Below are 18,047 nucleotides of genomic sequence, written 5' to 3'. Positions count from 1 at the left end.
GTTGGGGACTAATTTTTTTTTAATTGTACTTTAGATGAGGGTTTATAGAACAAACTAGTTTCTCATTAAACAGTTAATACACGTATTGTTTTATGACATTGGTTACCAACCCCACGACATGTCAACACTCTCCCTTCTCAACCTTGGGTTCCCTATTACCATCTTTTCTGTCCCCTTCTGCCTTCTAGTCCTTGCCCCCGGGCTGGTGTCCCCCTTGAGTCTCATTTTGTTTTATGGGCCTATGGGACTCATTTGTCTTTGAACGTTCAGGTGATATGAAAAGAACACTCTGGGGCTTCTCATAGCTAAAAATCCCATCCAGAAGGGAGAAGTAAATGGTAAGCTCAAGGTAGATAGAGAACATAAACATAGTAAGTTAATCTGCACATCCTAGGGTGCTGCACGCACCGGTCTTCAGTAATTGGTCTTTTATGGATTATATACACCATGGATGGCCTTGCTTGTGAAAGACTTGGATTAAAACGTCCTCTCCAGTTCCCCCTGGGGAACTTGGAATTGCTGTGAGAGGCTCTGTCTATTTTCCTCAGCCACCAATCAGCTAGCCAGCTGGACATGAGCATGACAGGCTGACTACCACCCACAACTCTTCTCTGGCACTGTCCTCAGGCCTTGACTTTCTGCCTTTTTTATTCCCCTGAAGCCTTGTTCCTGCCTTCTATCAAATCCAAGGCCTGCCTCCTTCTCGAACGTACCTACCCAACCTCTCCCCTAGCCTCAGTCACTGCTTCAAAATCTTTCCTGTGAGTTTAGGCTAACACTATAATTCAGAAATAGGTTTTAGTCCCAAAGTTTTTTTTTTTTTTGGTGAGCTCATAAGTTGGTTCTTTGGAATTAAAAACATGTTTTCCTATAAAAACAATGTTATAACCTATATTTAGTTCTATACATCTCTAGGTTTACGGCCTCCAGAGGCTTAGGAAGTCTGAAAGGATTAAAAGCTGAACTAGAATCATTTAAAGCAATTGACATACTTTTTTTCTTATGAAGCTAAAAGAGCAGAGGGTAACATCAAACAAAGATGTTAACAAAAAATCATCTTTTTTTTTTTTTTTCTTACTCCCCAAACTACAATTTGTCAAGAGATTATCTTCAGGGGTTTTGGGGAGATATCAGTGGTTCTCTAAGGGTTTGTTTTGGTTCACTGTCTCCATCGATATCTTAGGTAATATTGGAAATAACCAGTAAATTACTGAACCAGTAAAAACTAAAAAGAAATAAGGTTTTATTCTCTCTCATTAAAGCACCGGAGAGTAGAAATACTCCTCTGTGCCGGGACCTCAGAGAAGCGCCTTTTTAATTTACCTGTCAGCATAACCAGTGAGCTGTTTATGTGCTACATTTATCTTCCACAGAGAAACCATAAATGCTATTCTAAGCACTCGCACATACTTTTCCCAGCTGAAGAGTCCTTAGTATCACATCCCTGCTGTCCTTTCAAAATTGTAACTGATTAATCATGCCTTCAGAGTTACCTTCCTCTCAGAACAAAAGGCACAGTACTTACTCCCTTGAGTGCACACCATTGGCCAGGATTCCTTCATATCGACTTAACCCTTTACTCTGAAGCACGCTGATCTGGCCACCCAGTTCATCTGCAATTACTCCTGCATGGATGGCGGCTTTGCACAGTAAAGAGGTCTGAAACACAGCGACAATATCAGCCACAGCTTATGAATACATCAAAAATACAGTTGGAGTTTTCAGTTTTGTTTCTGTGATCATTTACCATTCCCTTCCCCCCAGTGAGTAATGCTTCTGGGTGGTCAAGCTCGTGCAGTCACCTCCCACACTGACTCTGAACTAGGTCATGTCCTTGCTTTGGTCTGCAGCACTGGTCTGCTGCAGATAATGTGGCCCAGCCATCTGTCAGCATCAACTGTAGCACGTGTGTGTAAAGCCATCTTAGACCATCAGCCTCAGCTGATCTCCTACATGACTGCGGCCACATGACATTGCAGGCCAGGAACGATTAAGAGCTATCCAGTCCAAATTGCTACCCACAAACGCATTAGCAAATAAAACGGTAAGTATTATAAGCCACTAAGTTTTGGGGTGGCTTGCTAAGCAGTGACAGGTAACTGATTCAGTTTCTTACACTCCGTTTACCAGTTATACATACTAAATATCATTTAAGAAGGCAAGCCTATCACAGTCTCATTTGCTAATTTAGAGACTTAACAAGGCATCAAACACAAAACGGTAAAGCAAGGCACGGAACACTACATGGAACAGAAAACTTCCGGAAGGTCCTAAAGCAATGATGCCCAACCAAGGGCCCACATTCTCCATCTCCATTCCTGTATCTCCTCAGAGAGGGTCACTCTACACCTATTCAGCCCTCATGGCTCAGGCTGAGGGCTTCAGCATGCTGCCGGCTGGTCTGACAAGCAACGAGAGTAACTGACTGACTGGGTCCGATTGATTAGAAGGTCATTGTGGGATTAGAATTGACTCATCAGGAAGTGGACTGAAGGAATGAATGGAACTTTTCCCTGGAGTACACATGCCTGTAGGTCCCCTGTGAGAAGGATACTTTTCTAAATAAACTTTAGACATTCTCTACTTCTCCATGATGGCTGCTAGTGCCAAAAGAAAAGTAAAACAGCCAATAAAACTGTTTTCAGTACCTAGATTTAGGAATTCCTTTTTTACTCTGTCCTATAGGGTCGCTATGAGTCGGAATCGACTCGACGGCACTGGTTTTGTTACCTTAGTTGTGCACTGGTTAACAGTTCAGCTGATAATCAAAAGGTTAGCATTTTGAATCCACCAGTCACTCCTTGGAAACCCAATGGGGCAGTTCTACTTTGTCCTATAGGGTCGCTATGAGCCGAAGTCAACTCGACAGCAATGGGATTTTTTTTTTTCCGATATGTTAAATTACGTTTATTTGGAATGTAAAAAAAATCCCTTAGATTTAAGATACAATATTAGGAGGACCAATAAGACAAATCTTATTTTGTAAATAAAGTAGTTACAAATAAAAATTAAGAACTTTTGTGATCTTCAATTTAGAGAGTTCACATTTCCCAAGCCACATTAGATTTGGCACGTGCATCGGTTTTGCAGTAACTGCTACTGCAAAGTAGCATAGGATACTGCATAGGAGCATAGGATACACCTCCAAGAGAACAGCTGCCAGATCGAGCTGTCATAACATACTGATAAAATTATCAGCCCTTCCCAAGAGTATTTCCTTTAAAAAAAAAAAAACATCATTCCCTCATCTACCAATTAAAGTGAAATTGATGTGTATTTAAATTTTTTTCTGGTATCAATTTTAAAAGTTCACATTAATTGGACCTGATGTTAAAAAAAATTTCCCTTTAAACTGGTATGATTTATACATCGATTTTCTAAGTTATTTTTGAGGTCTGAGGCTCACTGAGATGTAAATATAGGAAAGTTGTATTACTGGCTTATGTTAATGAATTTCCCTAAAACAAACTTATTACATCAAATATAATAATTCTTTAGGAAAGGAAATGCAGTGGACAGCTCAGAACATTTGATGGCACTATCTACAATTAACATTTCTGAAGTTCACGAAGCCACAAAAGATGGGCAAACAGATCAGCATGAGGTAAGACTAAAACAACTTTTAAGGCGACTATCAAAACATCCCAGAATTGAAGCATTTTTTTAAGACTTCCTTTAGGAAAAAATCAACTTGTCCTAGGAAGTACTGACATAGTATTAAAAGAATATTTAAAATAACCATAAACATTTTACACACACCCATTGCCATTGAGTCGATTCCGACTCATAGCGACCCTATAAGACAGAGTAGAACTGCCCTATAGAGTTTCCAAGGAGTGCCCGGTGGATTCGAACTGCAACCTTTCGGTTAACAGCCATAGAACTTAACCACTACACCACCAGGGTTTCTGAACATTTTAGATTGTTTAATAAAACATGAATCGAAAACACAAAAACAATAAAGTGGAATAAAGTACATTTTTAAAGATGTTGGTAGAATGATGGTAAAATGCCAAATTTTTAAAAACTGATTCCCCATTGTACCATGACTTGTTCCTATGTTGCTACAGTCTTCATAATTACTGTTTTAATAACATTTTCTTTATAAAAGTAATACACGCACTCATTACAGAAATGCTGGAACATATTACAAAAATAAAAATCCTTCACATTACCATTCCCCAGAGACCAGCTCTCAGCATTGTAGCGCACCTCCTGCTGGCCTTTCTGTGGATATGTACAACAGGCACGGTTTCTCTCCTCCTCCCCTACACCAGGACAGCACTGTATGTGTTATCTTGTTACTTTCTCATTTTGCAATACTTCTTGAACTTTTTCAGGAGTGGAGAATTATTGAAAAGATTAATTAAACAAGCTTTTCTGCTTAAAACCAGATGGTACAGTCACCAGGTTTGGGAGAATTTGCCAAGAGAGAAACTGTTCTGGAAGCTTTAGATTTCTGCTGTTCAGATGAGGCAGATCTGAGGGAGGAGCTTTTACCATTTAACTGGCATGCTGAAGACACAACGATATGGATGCCTTAATTCACCAGTGAAGGAGACAGAATCAGAGAATCCTAAGAGTTCAAAAAGACTTTCAGTGTCACCCACTCACACCTCCTGATAGACTGTGTTCTTTCTTTACCAACAGCAGCCCTTCCACAGGTATACAGGCCACGCCTGGCAAATGGTCGTAACACCTTCGCTTGACACTTCCAGTGACTAAGAACCCACAGTTTCTCATGTTTCATGAGACATCCCATTCCATTTTGCACTGTTCACTTATGTCTTACATGCTGCTGAAATTGGTCTTCCTGTAACTTCTCTCTATTAATCCCAGTTCTGCCCTCTGGAACAACACAGAATTAACCAATTCCTTTTCTATAATCGCCCTTTAAGACAACATATTTCTCCCCTGAGACAGAGCATTTGTTTCTTCAACAGCTCCGTTTTGCAGATTTTGTCGCTCTGACCTACTGCCCAGACTCTTGCCTGATGCACAGTATTGTTTTAAGCCTCTAAACTGTGGTAATACTGTCATACAGCAACAGATAACTAATACATCCACTGTATCAACATACTCAAACGTACTAATCAGACTTCTTTGAAGAGGTTAATTTTCAAAATATGAATTCTCCCTCTAGATAAAATAATTCTACAAGCAAACAGTGGAAGTCAGTTAGTGAGTCAAGTAGGAAACCTGTTTTCCGGCACTTGCAGATCATGTACTCAGATCTCTACCATACAGGAAACCATTTACCTATTATACTGAAAGAGGTATGTCTGTCAGGAGGAGGCAAGAAAAACATTTAAAGTAAAAACAAAATAAAACAAAAACTATGCTATTTCTGCTGTTGTACATAATTCCTAAGTATTCTACACAGAACCAAAAAATAATAAATAAAAACTTTCTATTGCAGGGGGTGTGGGGGGACCTATACTTCAACTCTTTAACTTAATTTCCTGAAAGGCATTGCAGGAATAACTTTTGTCAAGTACATCTTCAAACTGAGATAGTGTAAATTATTTTAAGATTCATACAACTTGTAGGCCAGATGAAAGCCCTGAAAAAGGAAACAAAGAGCAAAAAACAACAAAATCTTTCACAAAATTAATGGCCCATGCAAACCACAGCTTCTTCTAGCCTGAGACCAGAAGAACTAGATGGTACTCTGCTACTACCACCAACTGTTCTGACCAGGGACAGAATCAGGAGGTCCAGGTGCGAATGGGAGATAACTGTAGAATAAAGCTAAAATTCATTTAAAAAAAGACGAAATTTATTGGACAGATAGCAGCAAGACTCATAGCGATCCTGTAGGACAGAGTAGAACTGCCCCATAGGGTTTCCAAGAAGTAGCTGGTAGATTCGAACTGCCAACCTTTTGGTTAACAGCCAAACTCTTAACCAGTGTACCACCAGGGCTCCAGAGACTACAGGAATAAAACTATTGTCTTAAGATGCCCTTTTAACCTGGAGCTGAAGCCATTCCCAGAGGTCACCTTTCAGCCAAATAACTGATTGGCCTATAAAATAAACAACACCCAAGAGGAAAGTGCTCCTTTAAATAATCAACTATACAAGACCAAATGGTCAACATTTACCCAAAAGCAAAGATGAGAAGGCAAGGAGGGGCAAGGAAACTGGATGGCTAGAAACCAGGCAGGCAGAATAGAAATGGTGAGAGTGCTGTCACATTATGGGGATTATAAATAAAGTCACAGAACAATTTGTGAATGAATTGTTGAATGGCAATGTAATTTGCTGTGTAAACCTTCACCTAAAACACAATAAAATATTAAAAACAACAACAACAATAAAGTCTGCTGTGCTCAGAATCAGGATGTGCTAAAAGCAAACATTAAAGAAATGTTGAGGTTTTTTTTTTTTTCCACCTTGCCTCGAATGAATTATCAGTCATGTGGAACACGTAGGCAAAGGAATTTTTTTCCAGACTTGGGTATATGAAGATGCATGCCAATAACTCTTAGAATATAGTTTCATCATTAGATAAATTTTCACATTACTAATAACTCAAGCCAATTCCCATAAACCAGGCTGTAAACCTGGTTTTAACTATTTTAAATAGCAATGTAAATAGAAAAACAATCAGATAGCAGATTTCCCTGTTAGAAATCTATGAATATTAAGAAATGGAGGATTATCCGAGGATAGGGCATATACTTTAGAGAAGCAGTTTATCAATCTACTTTGGGAACAGCAGGTACATATCAGAGAGTCTTATTGGGCATAAGAATTTGGGGTGGGGAGACAGAAGTGAATAATATATATGAGCAGAGCAGATGGCTTCACTGGCCCCAGACAGACTGTTGCTATTTTGTGATTTGAATGTCTATATCCTTGGTTCTGTTATATTAACCAAATGGAATTTTAAATAAATTGTTAATAAAAAGGAGGCAAAGCCACAATCTCTTATAAAGAGAAGACAGAATTATACTCTTAGGTGTTGAAAGTTTTTTTTACTTCATATACTTTATGCTTAACTGGAAAGGCTATAAACAGGAACGAATTCACGGACAATTTTGGTTGTTATACTTACTATTATTTCATTTATTCTCGGAGAAGAAAGAATTGTGCATCTGCCTAACAGAGTTTTACATCTCATTTGACTTTACTCTGTAATGAATTTAGGAGGAATAAAAAGCACTTACTATTTCTAACTCCCCCCTGCCATTACCCTTGATTACTTACATCTCTGTATCCATCTACCACATTCCCATAAATGTCTCCTGCTATGTCTCTACAACCAGCTGGGCAGAATTTGCTGGGAAAAGAAAATAAAAAATTTACATTTCATTAAATTACACTTAAATAAGTACTGAATCACACTTAAATAAATCCTTCATAAAACATGTTAGCATACCTAGCCTTAATGACAAATGAGAAACCTGATTTGTGAAAAAACAGATTGGTCTATAATGATATCCTGAAGGCAAGGGTCACACAATTATTATTTGTTTTATATAACAATTCACTATAAGACTCCATTAAACAATGAACTTCCCTAATGCATTTTAATGGATTCTAAGATGTTCAAGCAATAAAATTAAAAAAAATTTAAGAAACACAAAAGTGTTCTAAACAATGTATCTAGCATAATCTCATTTTTGTAAAAAGAAATATTTAAAAATATGAAATAACAATATATGTTTTCTATGAATAAAAAAGAAAATAAGGAAGAATAGCCTTGTTCTTCTCCTGGGGTTGGATCTGAGGGACTTCACTGTCTGTGTTCTATAACTTTGTGATATCTGACTTCTCTATACTAGCACTGTCCAACAGAAATATAATTGGGGCCGCATACGTAATTTTAAATATTCTAGTAGCCATATTTTAAAAGGTAAAAAGATACAAGTAAAGTTAATATCATTAATATATTTTATTTAGCCCAATATATCCAAATTTCATAATTTCATATGTAATGATCAGAAAAAAGTGATCAATGATATATTTTACATTTTTTTTTTCAAACTAAGTCTTTAAAATCTGGAGTGTATTTTACAATTATAGCACATCTCAATTTGGAATAGCCACAGTTCAAGGACGCAGTAGTCACATGTGGCTTGTGGCTGGCATACTGGACGGTGCAGCTATAATATTAATTATGAATTATCCCTGCAATCAGAAAAAAAGTATATTTTAATTAAGATTTCATTCGCTTAAAGGTAATTTTTCAAGTAACTTTGCAGAAACATGTCACAGCATGTCACAGCACATGAAGAGCTCAGTACTGAGGGCCAGGTGATCCAGGCTTTGACACTAACTAGCTGGCTATGTGACCCTGACTGGTACATTTAACTCCTTTTAGATTATTTTCTTATCTGTAGTTCCTTCAGACATCAACATATTAATAGGATATGAAGGATAGCTCTGTGTCTATGAACCTGTAACCCACTGCCTTTGAGTTGATTCTGACTCATAGTGATCCCACAGGACAGAGTAGAACTGCCCCGTAAGGTTTCCGAGGAGCAGCTGGTGGATTAGAACTGCCGACCTTTTGGTTAGCGGCCAAGCTCTTAACCACTTAACCACCAGGGCTCCTATGTCTATGAAAAACATGCAAAAAGAAAGCCAAAATACCACAAGAACATTAACAGTTTTGAAGATGAATGTCACCTGCACTTTTTTCTATATACAGGTAAAATATACAGGTATGTGCCGTAAAATGTCCGTTCAGCAACATCCAACCACATATACTTCTGTGGTCCCATAAGATTATAATAGCTCAGAAATGCCAGTGAGAGAACAGGATGTAGTGGACATACTTTGTTAAGTACCATAGATTCTGTCTCTCACTAGCTCTCTAGGTCCTGTGTCATCCCTGCACCTGGGGAGGCAGCGGGAAGGTCTGGCGGTGCCCACCCATGGCTGCCTGTCCCACTGTGCTTGCCTCAGGCATGACTGTGCAGACATTGCCAGAACCAAGGGGGCTGCCCCGTGAGGCCACTGTCCCATTCAGCTAGTGTGCCTGCATGTGACGCCCTGGCCGGAGGCTGTGGCTCCTTCGGTGTTGGGCTGTAATGGTGGTGGGAGGAGGAGTAGGAAAGGTAGGTGGGGTAAGAGGTGGAGGCAGAGGAGGGGCAGGCAGGGCTGGAAGAGTTTGAAGCCCATGGGGGGTGGCAAGGAGGACAGTCGAGGATAAAGGAAGGGAGGGGAGCCAGTGGCATGCCTAGAGGTGGCTGGCTGGGTACAGAGTGCACGTTGTGGAAGGGACTGGGTGTGGCTCTCAGCTCTAGGAGACCAGGTAGTAGCCCTGCAGGGCTGGTGGCAGTGGAGCCAAATTTTTACACAGCCCCTAGGCACAGCAGGGGCGTACTTGTTCCAAGCCCACCCAGTGACCATCTTGCATACCTCTCTCCTGTATATAATATGGTGTTTACACAACGTCCAAACCATATAATGTACTATTTCACAGAACAGATAAAGTTGTACACAGATATGCACATCTGTACACAACCTTATAATAATGTTCACCTAGTTGGTTTGTTTAAACAGAATGTACCGGCCCAAATAGATTCCAGAATAGCAACTGCTTTTCTTTCATCTCTTGCTGACTTAGCATATTATATGGATAAAAACATCTATTATTGAAATTAGCCAAATAAATGTTTTCTAATTCTTTTCCAGTGACTTTATAGAGAAGAGTTCCAGAGAAGGTTCCAGCATTACAACAGCAATCAAGGAGTTAAGAAATAAAAAGGGCAGGGAGTCCTACTACAGGTTTACAATTTCATATGTTAACCTTTGGAACCAGATGTGTTTCAGAATGATTTTGGGTTTTACAGAAGTATAAGCATTTCAGTGATGTATATACATACTATAACACTCCAGTGTGGTCTGTGCCTGTGAATCAAAAACATTAATGTCTCTGTATCAAAGGCATGAATACATTTTGTATGGTCATTTTGAATTTCAAAAACCTTTTTGCTTTCAAAGTTTTCTGTTTTGGAATTATGGATATGGGGACTGTGGACCTGCATGACTTACCTAAATACTACAAAATGGGTGGGCTACAGTGTAGATGATTTGGCACCATAAAGTCTCCCTGCAGGGCTGCGTATATTCCTTTAAGGGGGTAGGAAGTGACCATTGATTCCCAGAGGCATTATCATCACTGGCACTGTTTAGGTATGACGGGGAAGACCTCAGAGAATGTTGGTGAATGTCTATGTTGGATGAACAGCAAGTTTACAAGGCAACAATTAATTACTACTCATTTTCATTTTTGTTTTTTCTATTAGACTTTTTTAACATTAGAGTTCACCCTACATATAAAATAATTCCATTTATTAGAGTGCCCAAATGACTGATTTGATTAGTCCCTGGGTGGGGAACTTAAGTGCCAACTACTAAACAAAAGGTTGGTGGATCAAGTTCACCCAGAGGCACCGCAGAAGACAGGCCTGGCAATCCACTTCTGAATGGTCACAGCCTTGAAAACTCTATGGAGTGGTTCTACTCCGCACATATGCGGTCACCATGCATTGGAATCAACTCAACGGCCAATAACAACAACATGGGCTCTTAAGCCTTATACCCTGGATTGTATAGACTAATTGCTTGTGCCTTGGTTTGCTGGGTGTAACAAAACCTACCTTTTAGGCATGTTGGGATGTACACATGAGCTACTTACATGCAAATTACATAGAGCTGTCCTTGGTCCTTAGAAAGCATTCTAAAGAATTACAGTTCTTAGCATTGTTGATGATTATTTCCAGACCAACGGCCCTCAACTGGAGGCAATTTTGCCTGCCAGGAGACATCTGACAATGCACAATGTCTGTAGACATTTTTGTCACAACTGACATCTAGAGGGTAGATGCAAGGGATGCTGTTAAACATCCGACAGTGCACAGGACAGCCCCCACCCCCCGATAACAAAAATTATCCAACCTCAAATGTTAACAGTACCAAGGTTGACAAATCCTGCTCTAGACTAACTACCCTACTATATAAACCCCAAACCAAACCTACTGCCATCAAATCGATTCTAACTCATAGCAATCCTATGGGACAGAGAAATACTGCCCCACAGAGTTTCCAAGACTGTAATCTTTACGGAAGCAGTCGGCCACATCTTTCTCCTGTGGAGCGGCTAGTGGGTTCGAACTGCTGACCTTTCAGTTACCAGCTGAGAGCTTAACCACTGTGCCACCAGGGCTCCTTCTACCCTACTATATAGGTGAGGAAATGTACATCAAAGAGGTTAAGTAATTTTTCCAGTTAAAGCTGAGATGAAAAATGTCACCTCCTTATTCTCAGTAGGCTTCTCCCTTGTGGGAAAGACAAAATGAACCTTCTCCCAAAACAAAGACAAAATGAACCTTCTCCCAAAACAAAGACAAAATGAACCTTCTCCCAAAACAAAGACAAAATGAACCTTCTCCTTATAAAGGTCACTACAAATGGTGGCCAGGTTAAAAAAAAAAAAAAAAAAAAACACATTCTAGGTTCAATAATAGCACATTGGTACTATAGTGGCACTCAGGGGTCATCACCAGCAAACTGTGGCCTAAGGGCCAAATCCAGCCATCCACTTTTTTTTTTTTTTAAATAAAGTTTGACTGGAACATAGCCATACTCATTTGTTTATGTATTGCCTATAGCTGCTTTTGCCCTATGATGGTAGAGCTGAATTGTTGCAACCGAGACTGTGTGGTTGGCAAAACCAAAAATATTTACTATTTAAAGCTTCACAGAAAAAGTCTGCCAACGCCTGCTCTGGAAGAAACCATTTCAATTATTATTCTTTATTTAAAACATGGCTGATTAAATATATACGTCTGTGTGTGTGTGTGTCTGTGTGTGTGTGTGTATGAATAAGGTACTATATCTGGTTAACGTCAAGGAAAACCAAACGTTCGGCAACATATGATTGCATCACAGCTGAGGACAACTACAGTTACCTGTATTCTGTCTTCATATAATGGCTAGCTCGTTCCAAACATGTTATTAAATCTGTCATAAATAAAGATAATTACAATTAGCAGACTGAATGGAAGTTAGGAAACTCATGCGCTAAACGTTTCTTTTTAAATAAAAAAAGGGCGGTTTTTTTAAAAAGCATTCACTCAGGGCCTAGTGAACTGAATTTTTCTGTTTAAAAATAAATCAAAACTGAGAACAATGTCCCCAGTATTTAATCAGTTCTTCATCTCTCTTTTCTATCACCAAGGATGGTTTTTCACTGCTGGTCCAGTGAATAATAACAGAATCTATTTCCAACAGAAAAAGCAACACTGGTTAGTTACTATCTGCTACAAGTCTACAATAGTTGTGTGTATAACCTCTTTAGCAGGAGGAAAACAATTTCAAAAGCCAAATGTGCTTCATACCGAAGGTTCCAGAAATATTTTAATTTAACAATTTAGCCAGTGGCATCTGAGTCGTCACAGAAGCAGATGTTTACCAAGACCACCAACAGCATATTGGCTTTGATCAATCAGCGCCAGGTAATTAAAAAGAGAGTGCTCAGTTTATTCATCTCTAATTTATAGAACCGAACCAACACTCAGCAATGGGTAAGCTAAGATTCCGCGGGGCTCTATGCATTTAGGTCAACCTAGGACAGTTTCTGAAATATTCCACACTTGTTGCAATAATTGTTTCTTTCTGTCAGCTTTTCAACAGTTCTTAGGGAGCAACGTATCGTGAACGCTGGCCATGCTGGGCCTGTTGGGAACAGTCAGATCAGATAGACTAGAAGGGAACTGAATAGTTTGTCTCTCTCTGGGATATTTCTGCCATAAGACACTGAGAGAAGAAATTCTGGATACTTCTCTTCCCAGTGACTGTAAACAAACATGAAATGTACTACAATAATTACAGTGGGGTACAAAAGGCCTAGATGGAAGTCCACACTTTTCTTTCTTCAGCTTTCATGCTCCCCTCTTTCCTGCTCAAGTTTCAGCTCCACCATACTTAGGGCACTCTTGTCTTCCTCATCCTTCTAATACTGCATGTGCTTCCTAGGTAGGTACGCTGGTAGAGGGGGTTGTAGTTATAATACCCACTCTCTGAAGGGAGAAGGGGAACAGAGGAGGGCTCCAGAGAATTGCCAGGCCTCAAAATGGTCAAGAGGGCTGCCCCAAAACATGCCATCCAAGATTTCTTGGAAAAAGAGATCGGCCTTATCACACGTAAGTCAGCTGATCAATCTAATACATACTATAAAATTATTCACTTCAGATTTCTCTACTTACAATGATGTTGCATTCCTCACTTCCCTTATATCTTAATTCTATACCTGAGGTCACAATTCTGTCCAGAGATGATGATAGGTAGCAAGAGGAATTCTTAGAAAGATAAAGGTTTACAGATTTGTGTTGATTCTTCTGCTATACCTGGATGATCGCTGCTGGCATAGGTCAGCAAAAAACCCCGCCCAGAAATGTGGGATCCACTCTTAAAGCGAATAGTTACTTCACTTGTGTTCAGCAAGAGTTCTTTGGGAACAGTCATACTTCCACAATATGGACCTAAAAACAAAGCACACTTGTGGCATATTTCAAAATTCAGACCAGCACCAAGAATTGGACTATAACACATTCTTTTCCTTAAAGGTCAAATTTACCAGAAAACCATATGTAAGATGCTAATCTACTCAACTGATATTTTGTTTAACACCAAGACTGATAATTAGTGACTGCTGTGAACTTGGTTATACTGATAAGGCAAGGGAGAAAACTGGCTTAATTGATTATATACACTTACTCTAGATAAGATATAAGCTGCAACTAGTTAACTGTGAACAAGCCGAAAGATAGGTTATGTCTTTAACAAAAAGACTACCAAACAAAGGTCAAATACATTAGGTAGTAAAGAAAATTTTATCGCAAAAATGATATTCTGCAAAACTCTTAACATTGCTTAAAAAAACTCACAAATTCACTTTTTTCGAGGAGGTTCCAGAATTAAAGGTACAATGCATGGTAAAAATTTTATTCTCATGCAGTGTACACATTTCTCTCTCTCTTACAGTAACTTCTGGTTAACATAAATAACTTATTTTGATTTGTAAAATAAGGTTTATACAAAAGCAGAATAATTTCTAAAGGCATTTGTAATAGCATATTATAAATTATGCAATTAAGGTTATAAAATTGTTTCTAGAATAAATTTCTTGAGAAGGAGTAGGAATCTCAATGAACTTCTAGGAGACAAAATTAGATTTGGAGCTAAAAATAACCTTCCCTATATTAATATAGTTAAAGTTTGGCTTATAAATGGTCATTTTGAAAATCACGTATGCAGAACAATAACCTCTTAAAATGGTTAAAATGTCAAATGTTTTGTTATCTATATTTAACCATGGTAAAATTTAATATAATAATATCTCTATGAAAATAGGGATTAACAAGCAAATTTTGGTAAGACTCACTCTTCGTCAACTTCTCCTAAAAGGAAACAGTGTGGAAATAGTCAATGGCAACAACAGCAATAACAATCAGGTCAAGGAAAGTGGAGGCAGGGAACCAACCAAACTGGGACACAGCAGAAAGGGCCAACTCAATATGAATAAAACTAAGTTCCAGTAACCAAAACAAAAATGGGGCCCACACTGTATAAAGATTCAGGAAAAGATCGTGAACCCAACGAAGCATTTCTCTCCTGGTCCTGGTTTCACATTCTGAACATGTGATAGGTTGGGAGAGAAGGGCTGGGTGCTTAGCTTCACACCCCAAATCACTTTTCTCTGTTGTCCCCTATTATTAAATTACAGTGAAATTTAAATAAAAAATAATCAATTACCTCTCTTGCTATGCTCATCACATATAATTACTTAAATGAGTTAAATACTTGTAAATTACAGGCACTCCCCGGGTTACAAATGAGATCCATTCCTAAGTCTGTCTTTAAGTTGAATTTGTAGGTAAATTGGGAGAGGCACACTGGGTTCTTATTTAGTGTCAGTTAATCCAATGTTTGTCTTAGTATATATGTATATATTTTACCATTCTATGCATATAAAACACTTTAGAAACACTTCCAAACCATGCAATGTTTTCATGAGCGTCACCAAGTAATGCATATGTCTATTACGATGAACTATTGTATTTAACTCAAATTTTTAATATAATAGCCTTTATGGCAGTCCACTTTTAAGTACGAGTTATTTGTAAGTTGGACGCTCATATCCCGGGCACTGCCTATACTTAGAACAGTACCTAGCACACAATGAAAGCTATATGAGTACTTATTAAATAGAATGACTGAATAAATTTTTAAAAAAAACAAATTTTTGATTCTCCCTTTAGACTAGGTTCCATGGAGCCAGAGACTTTTCTATTCATCATTTTTTTTTTTTCACCAGCTTGAATAGTAACTGGCACATGGCAGCCTCCCAAATATTTTTTGACTTGAATTTAATTTCAACATTCTTCTACTTGTAACAGTCAATTTTTAAAAGCCAAACTATTATGAAGGTACATAAAATATTTTTAATTCTGTGGTATCATAGAGAGAGAGGTCAGGAAAAGTGTGGAGATACCAGAAAAAGAAGAAAAGTATGAGTGTGATGGATATGTGAATTTCTATTTTTTTTTTTTAATAGTGTTCACAAGCATGGTAGGTGGGTGATTTATATCAAACCTGTTTTTATATAATGAAGTAGAAAGATAAGCATTTTTACAACATTAAAGTGAGTCAGATTACTGTTTTTGACTTTTACACTAACTGATAATTTATCTGGTTTACATATATTTAAAATTTGTTTATTCTTTGCACAGATAAAACAGGTGAAGTTACTGGCTTTGCAAACCTATGAATAAAAACGAAATAATTAGTAAATTGTTGCTACTAATAAATTAGAATATTTTTCTACCTACTTTTTTTTTTCAGGAGGAAATAATAACATACCTACTCTTCTCCAAATCAGGATGATGATAGTAATCTCTACTTAAGTTTCTATAGCATTTCAATGACTTCTAATAAAAACTGTGAACTAAATGGATTATCAGAAAGAACTTGTTTGGCTTTTTTTTTTTTTTTTTAAATGAAACAGTTGAAAGAAGAGGTTGCAAAAATCATATACATTTTACACAAATAGGTAAAAGCGTATGCTGCCACCCTGAGCTGTTGAGCAATATATATGATTTCCTAAAACAAAAACACATTAACACAGTAAAACTCTACTTCGGCTGCATCCTCCCAAAATCATGACAGGCATGTAAATATTTCTGGAAGAAGTTCAAAGAAAGAAAATGTAAACACACAATCCTTTAATCAACCCTTACCCCACAGGCACCAATCTCTCTCACATTGTTAGTAACATGCCATAAAAATACACCAAAATCCTAGAGGGGATAGAATATCCCTCTCTACATAATGTCATCATTAAAAGTTCTTTTGATAGATTCATCACAATCATAACTATCACAATGGCAGTGGAGGGTTTTAGTCTGGGGTAGGGGAGAGGAGTTGAGTATTGGCTGCAGTGTTGCCTATGGCAAAGCACCCAAATTACTGCCTGTCTGAAGGTCTGACAGATAAAGATTCCTGTTCGTAGTCTGGAAGTTAATAAGTACATTCCTTGAGTTAAAAGGGAAAAGAGATGAAAATACAAAAATGTGACTGGCAGTAAGAGGGAGAACTAATTAATGGGAAACCACTGAAAAATCCTTTTAGTCTACTCTAAGCAATTTCTCAGTTCTCAGCTAGACTCCCTGGAGGATGACATCTTCCCTTAAGAAAGCCATTTTCCCCCCACCCCTGCACAAAACATACATTTCACTGTCAGTAACCTCCATGCCGACTTTTTAAAAACGTCTAGAACTGAGTTTGATTCTTGGCCAGTGCACCTCACTTGCAGTAGAGGCTGTCATGTCAGTAGAGGCTTGCACGTTGCTATGATGCTGAACAGGTTTCAGCAGAGCTTTCAGACTGGGAAGAAAGCCCCGGTGATTTACTTCTGAATATCTACCAATGAAAAACCCCATGGATCACAACGATCCTATCTTCAGCTGATCATGCGGGTGATGCAGGACTGTGCAGCATTTCATTCCATTGTGCATGCGGTCATCATGAGTTGGGGCCTACTCAAAGGGAGCTAACAACAAGACTTGTATTTAAATGTTTACAAAGACAATTTCATTGGAAACCCAAATGACAGCCCAGTTGCTTCTAACTCTAACCACAATATTTCCAGATTGATAAACCTGCTTCAATTCAGAGACTGAACCTAGCCAGCCCTTCCTGGGTGGCTCTCAAGAACTTCAGCAGACCTGAAAATAGGACTCTGAGTTCTGTTTGCTTCACAACTGGTAATGCTGCTTGTTTTATAGCACTCGGACCTGCTAACTTTCCTCCTTCCCTCACTTCCGTCCTCGTTTGAGAAGAAGGTTCTCACTTTGTAGTCATAAATTCCCATCAGACTGGGTACAGCAGAAAGACAGTTCATCAGGCAGGCACGAAAATCAGGAAAAAAATAAATACCTTACCTCTTGCGGAATGTAATTGGCAGCCCCTGAATTGTGGGAAAAGCTATCGGTGATACCAAATAGAACAGCATCGTGGCATTTGGCATCAGACATGAGACCAAGACCCAGTAGATAATGGCTGATTCCTTGGCAAAAGGAATAAAGAGCCAGGAACCACAGAAGCTGCCTTCTTGGAGCAGAGTAGGCCAGATTCTCTCAGCACATTCCCTGTTTGCGGCTACTGTTCCATTTGCAGCTGAGAAGGAAACCCTTTATCTTTCCATGTGTGAATAAAAGAAAATTGTCCTGCAGGGAAGAATGAACTACCTGCCTGAGCTGAGCCCAGGATCCTCTTAATTCTCTGGCAACCCAACAATCCGGGCATCAACTTATAGGACTTTTTTGGAATCTCTGCCTAACACTCCTCGAGCATTAACCCATTGTCATCAAGTCGATTCTAACTCATAGCAACCCTATAGGACAGAGTAGAACTACCCCACAGGATTTTCAAGGAGCAGCTAGTGGATTCGAACTGCTGACTTTTTGGTTAGCGGCTGAGCTCTTAACCACTGTTGCTCCCTTTGGGGATTACAAGCTTGGTTAAAAACT

General features: G+C 38.7%; 1 protein-coding gene across 3 annotated transcripts in view; it reads right to left on the bottom strand.

The window, feature by feature from the left end:
* The window catches only part of DCBLD1 (discoidin, CUB and LCCL domain containing 1), a 72,720-nt gene that overhangs the window by 16,120 nt on the left and 38,553 nt on the right, over window positions 1-18,047 (bottom strand). For 2 of the 3 annotated variants that reach the window (XM_023540229.2, XM_023540261.2), the window contains exons 3-6: window positions 13,365-13,499; window positions 11,928-11,979; window positions 7,213-7,285; window positions 1,526-1,659 (exon numbers count right to left, since the gene is read on the bottom strand). In XM_023540229.2, coding sequence (XP_023395997.1) covers window positions 1,526-1,659; window positions 7,213-7,285; window positions 11,928-11,979; window positions 13,365-13,499 — 394 coding nt within the window. The remainder of the gene's footprint in view (window positions 1-1,525; window positions 1,660-7,212; window positions 7,286-11,927; window positions 11,980-13,364; window positions 13,500-18,047) is intronic. The other variant, XM_064290262.1, reaches the window with a different exon arrangement.

The sequence above is a fragment of the Loxodonta africana genome, chromosome 1, assembly GCF_030014295.1.
Source record: "Loxodonta africana isolate mLoxAfr1 chromosome 1, mLoxAfr1.hap2, whole genome shotgun sequence".
NCBI lineage: Eukaryota > Metazoa > Chordata > Mammalia > Proboscidea > Elephantidae > Loxodonta > Loxodonta africana.
This window is presented reverse-complemented; position numbering and strand designations above follow the sequence as displayed.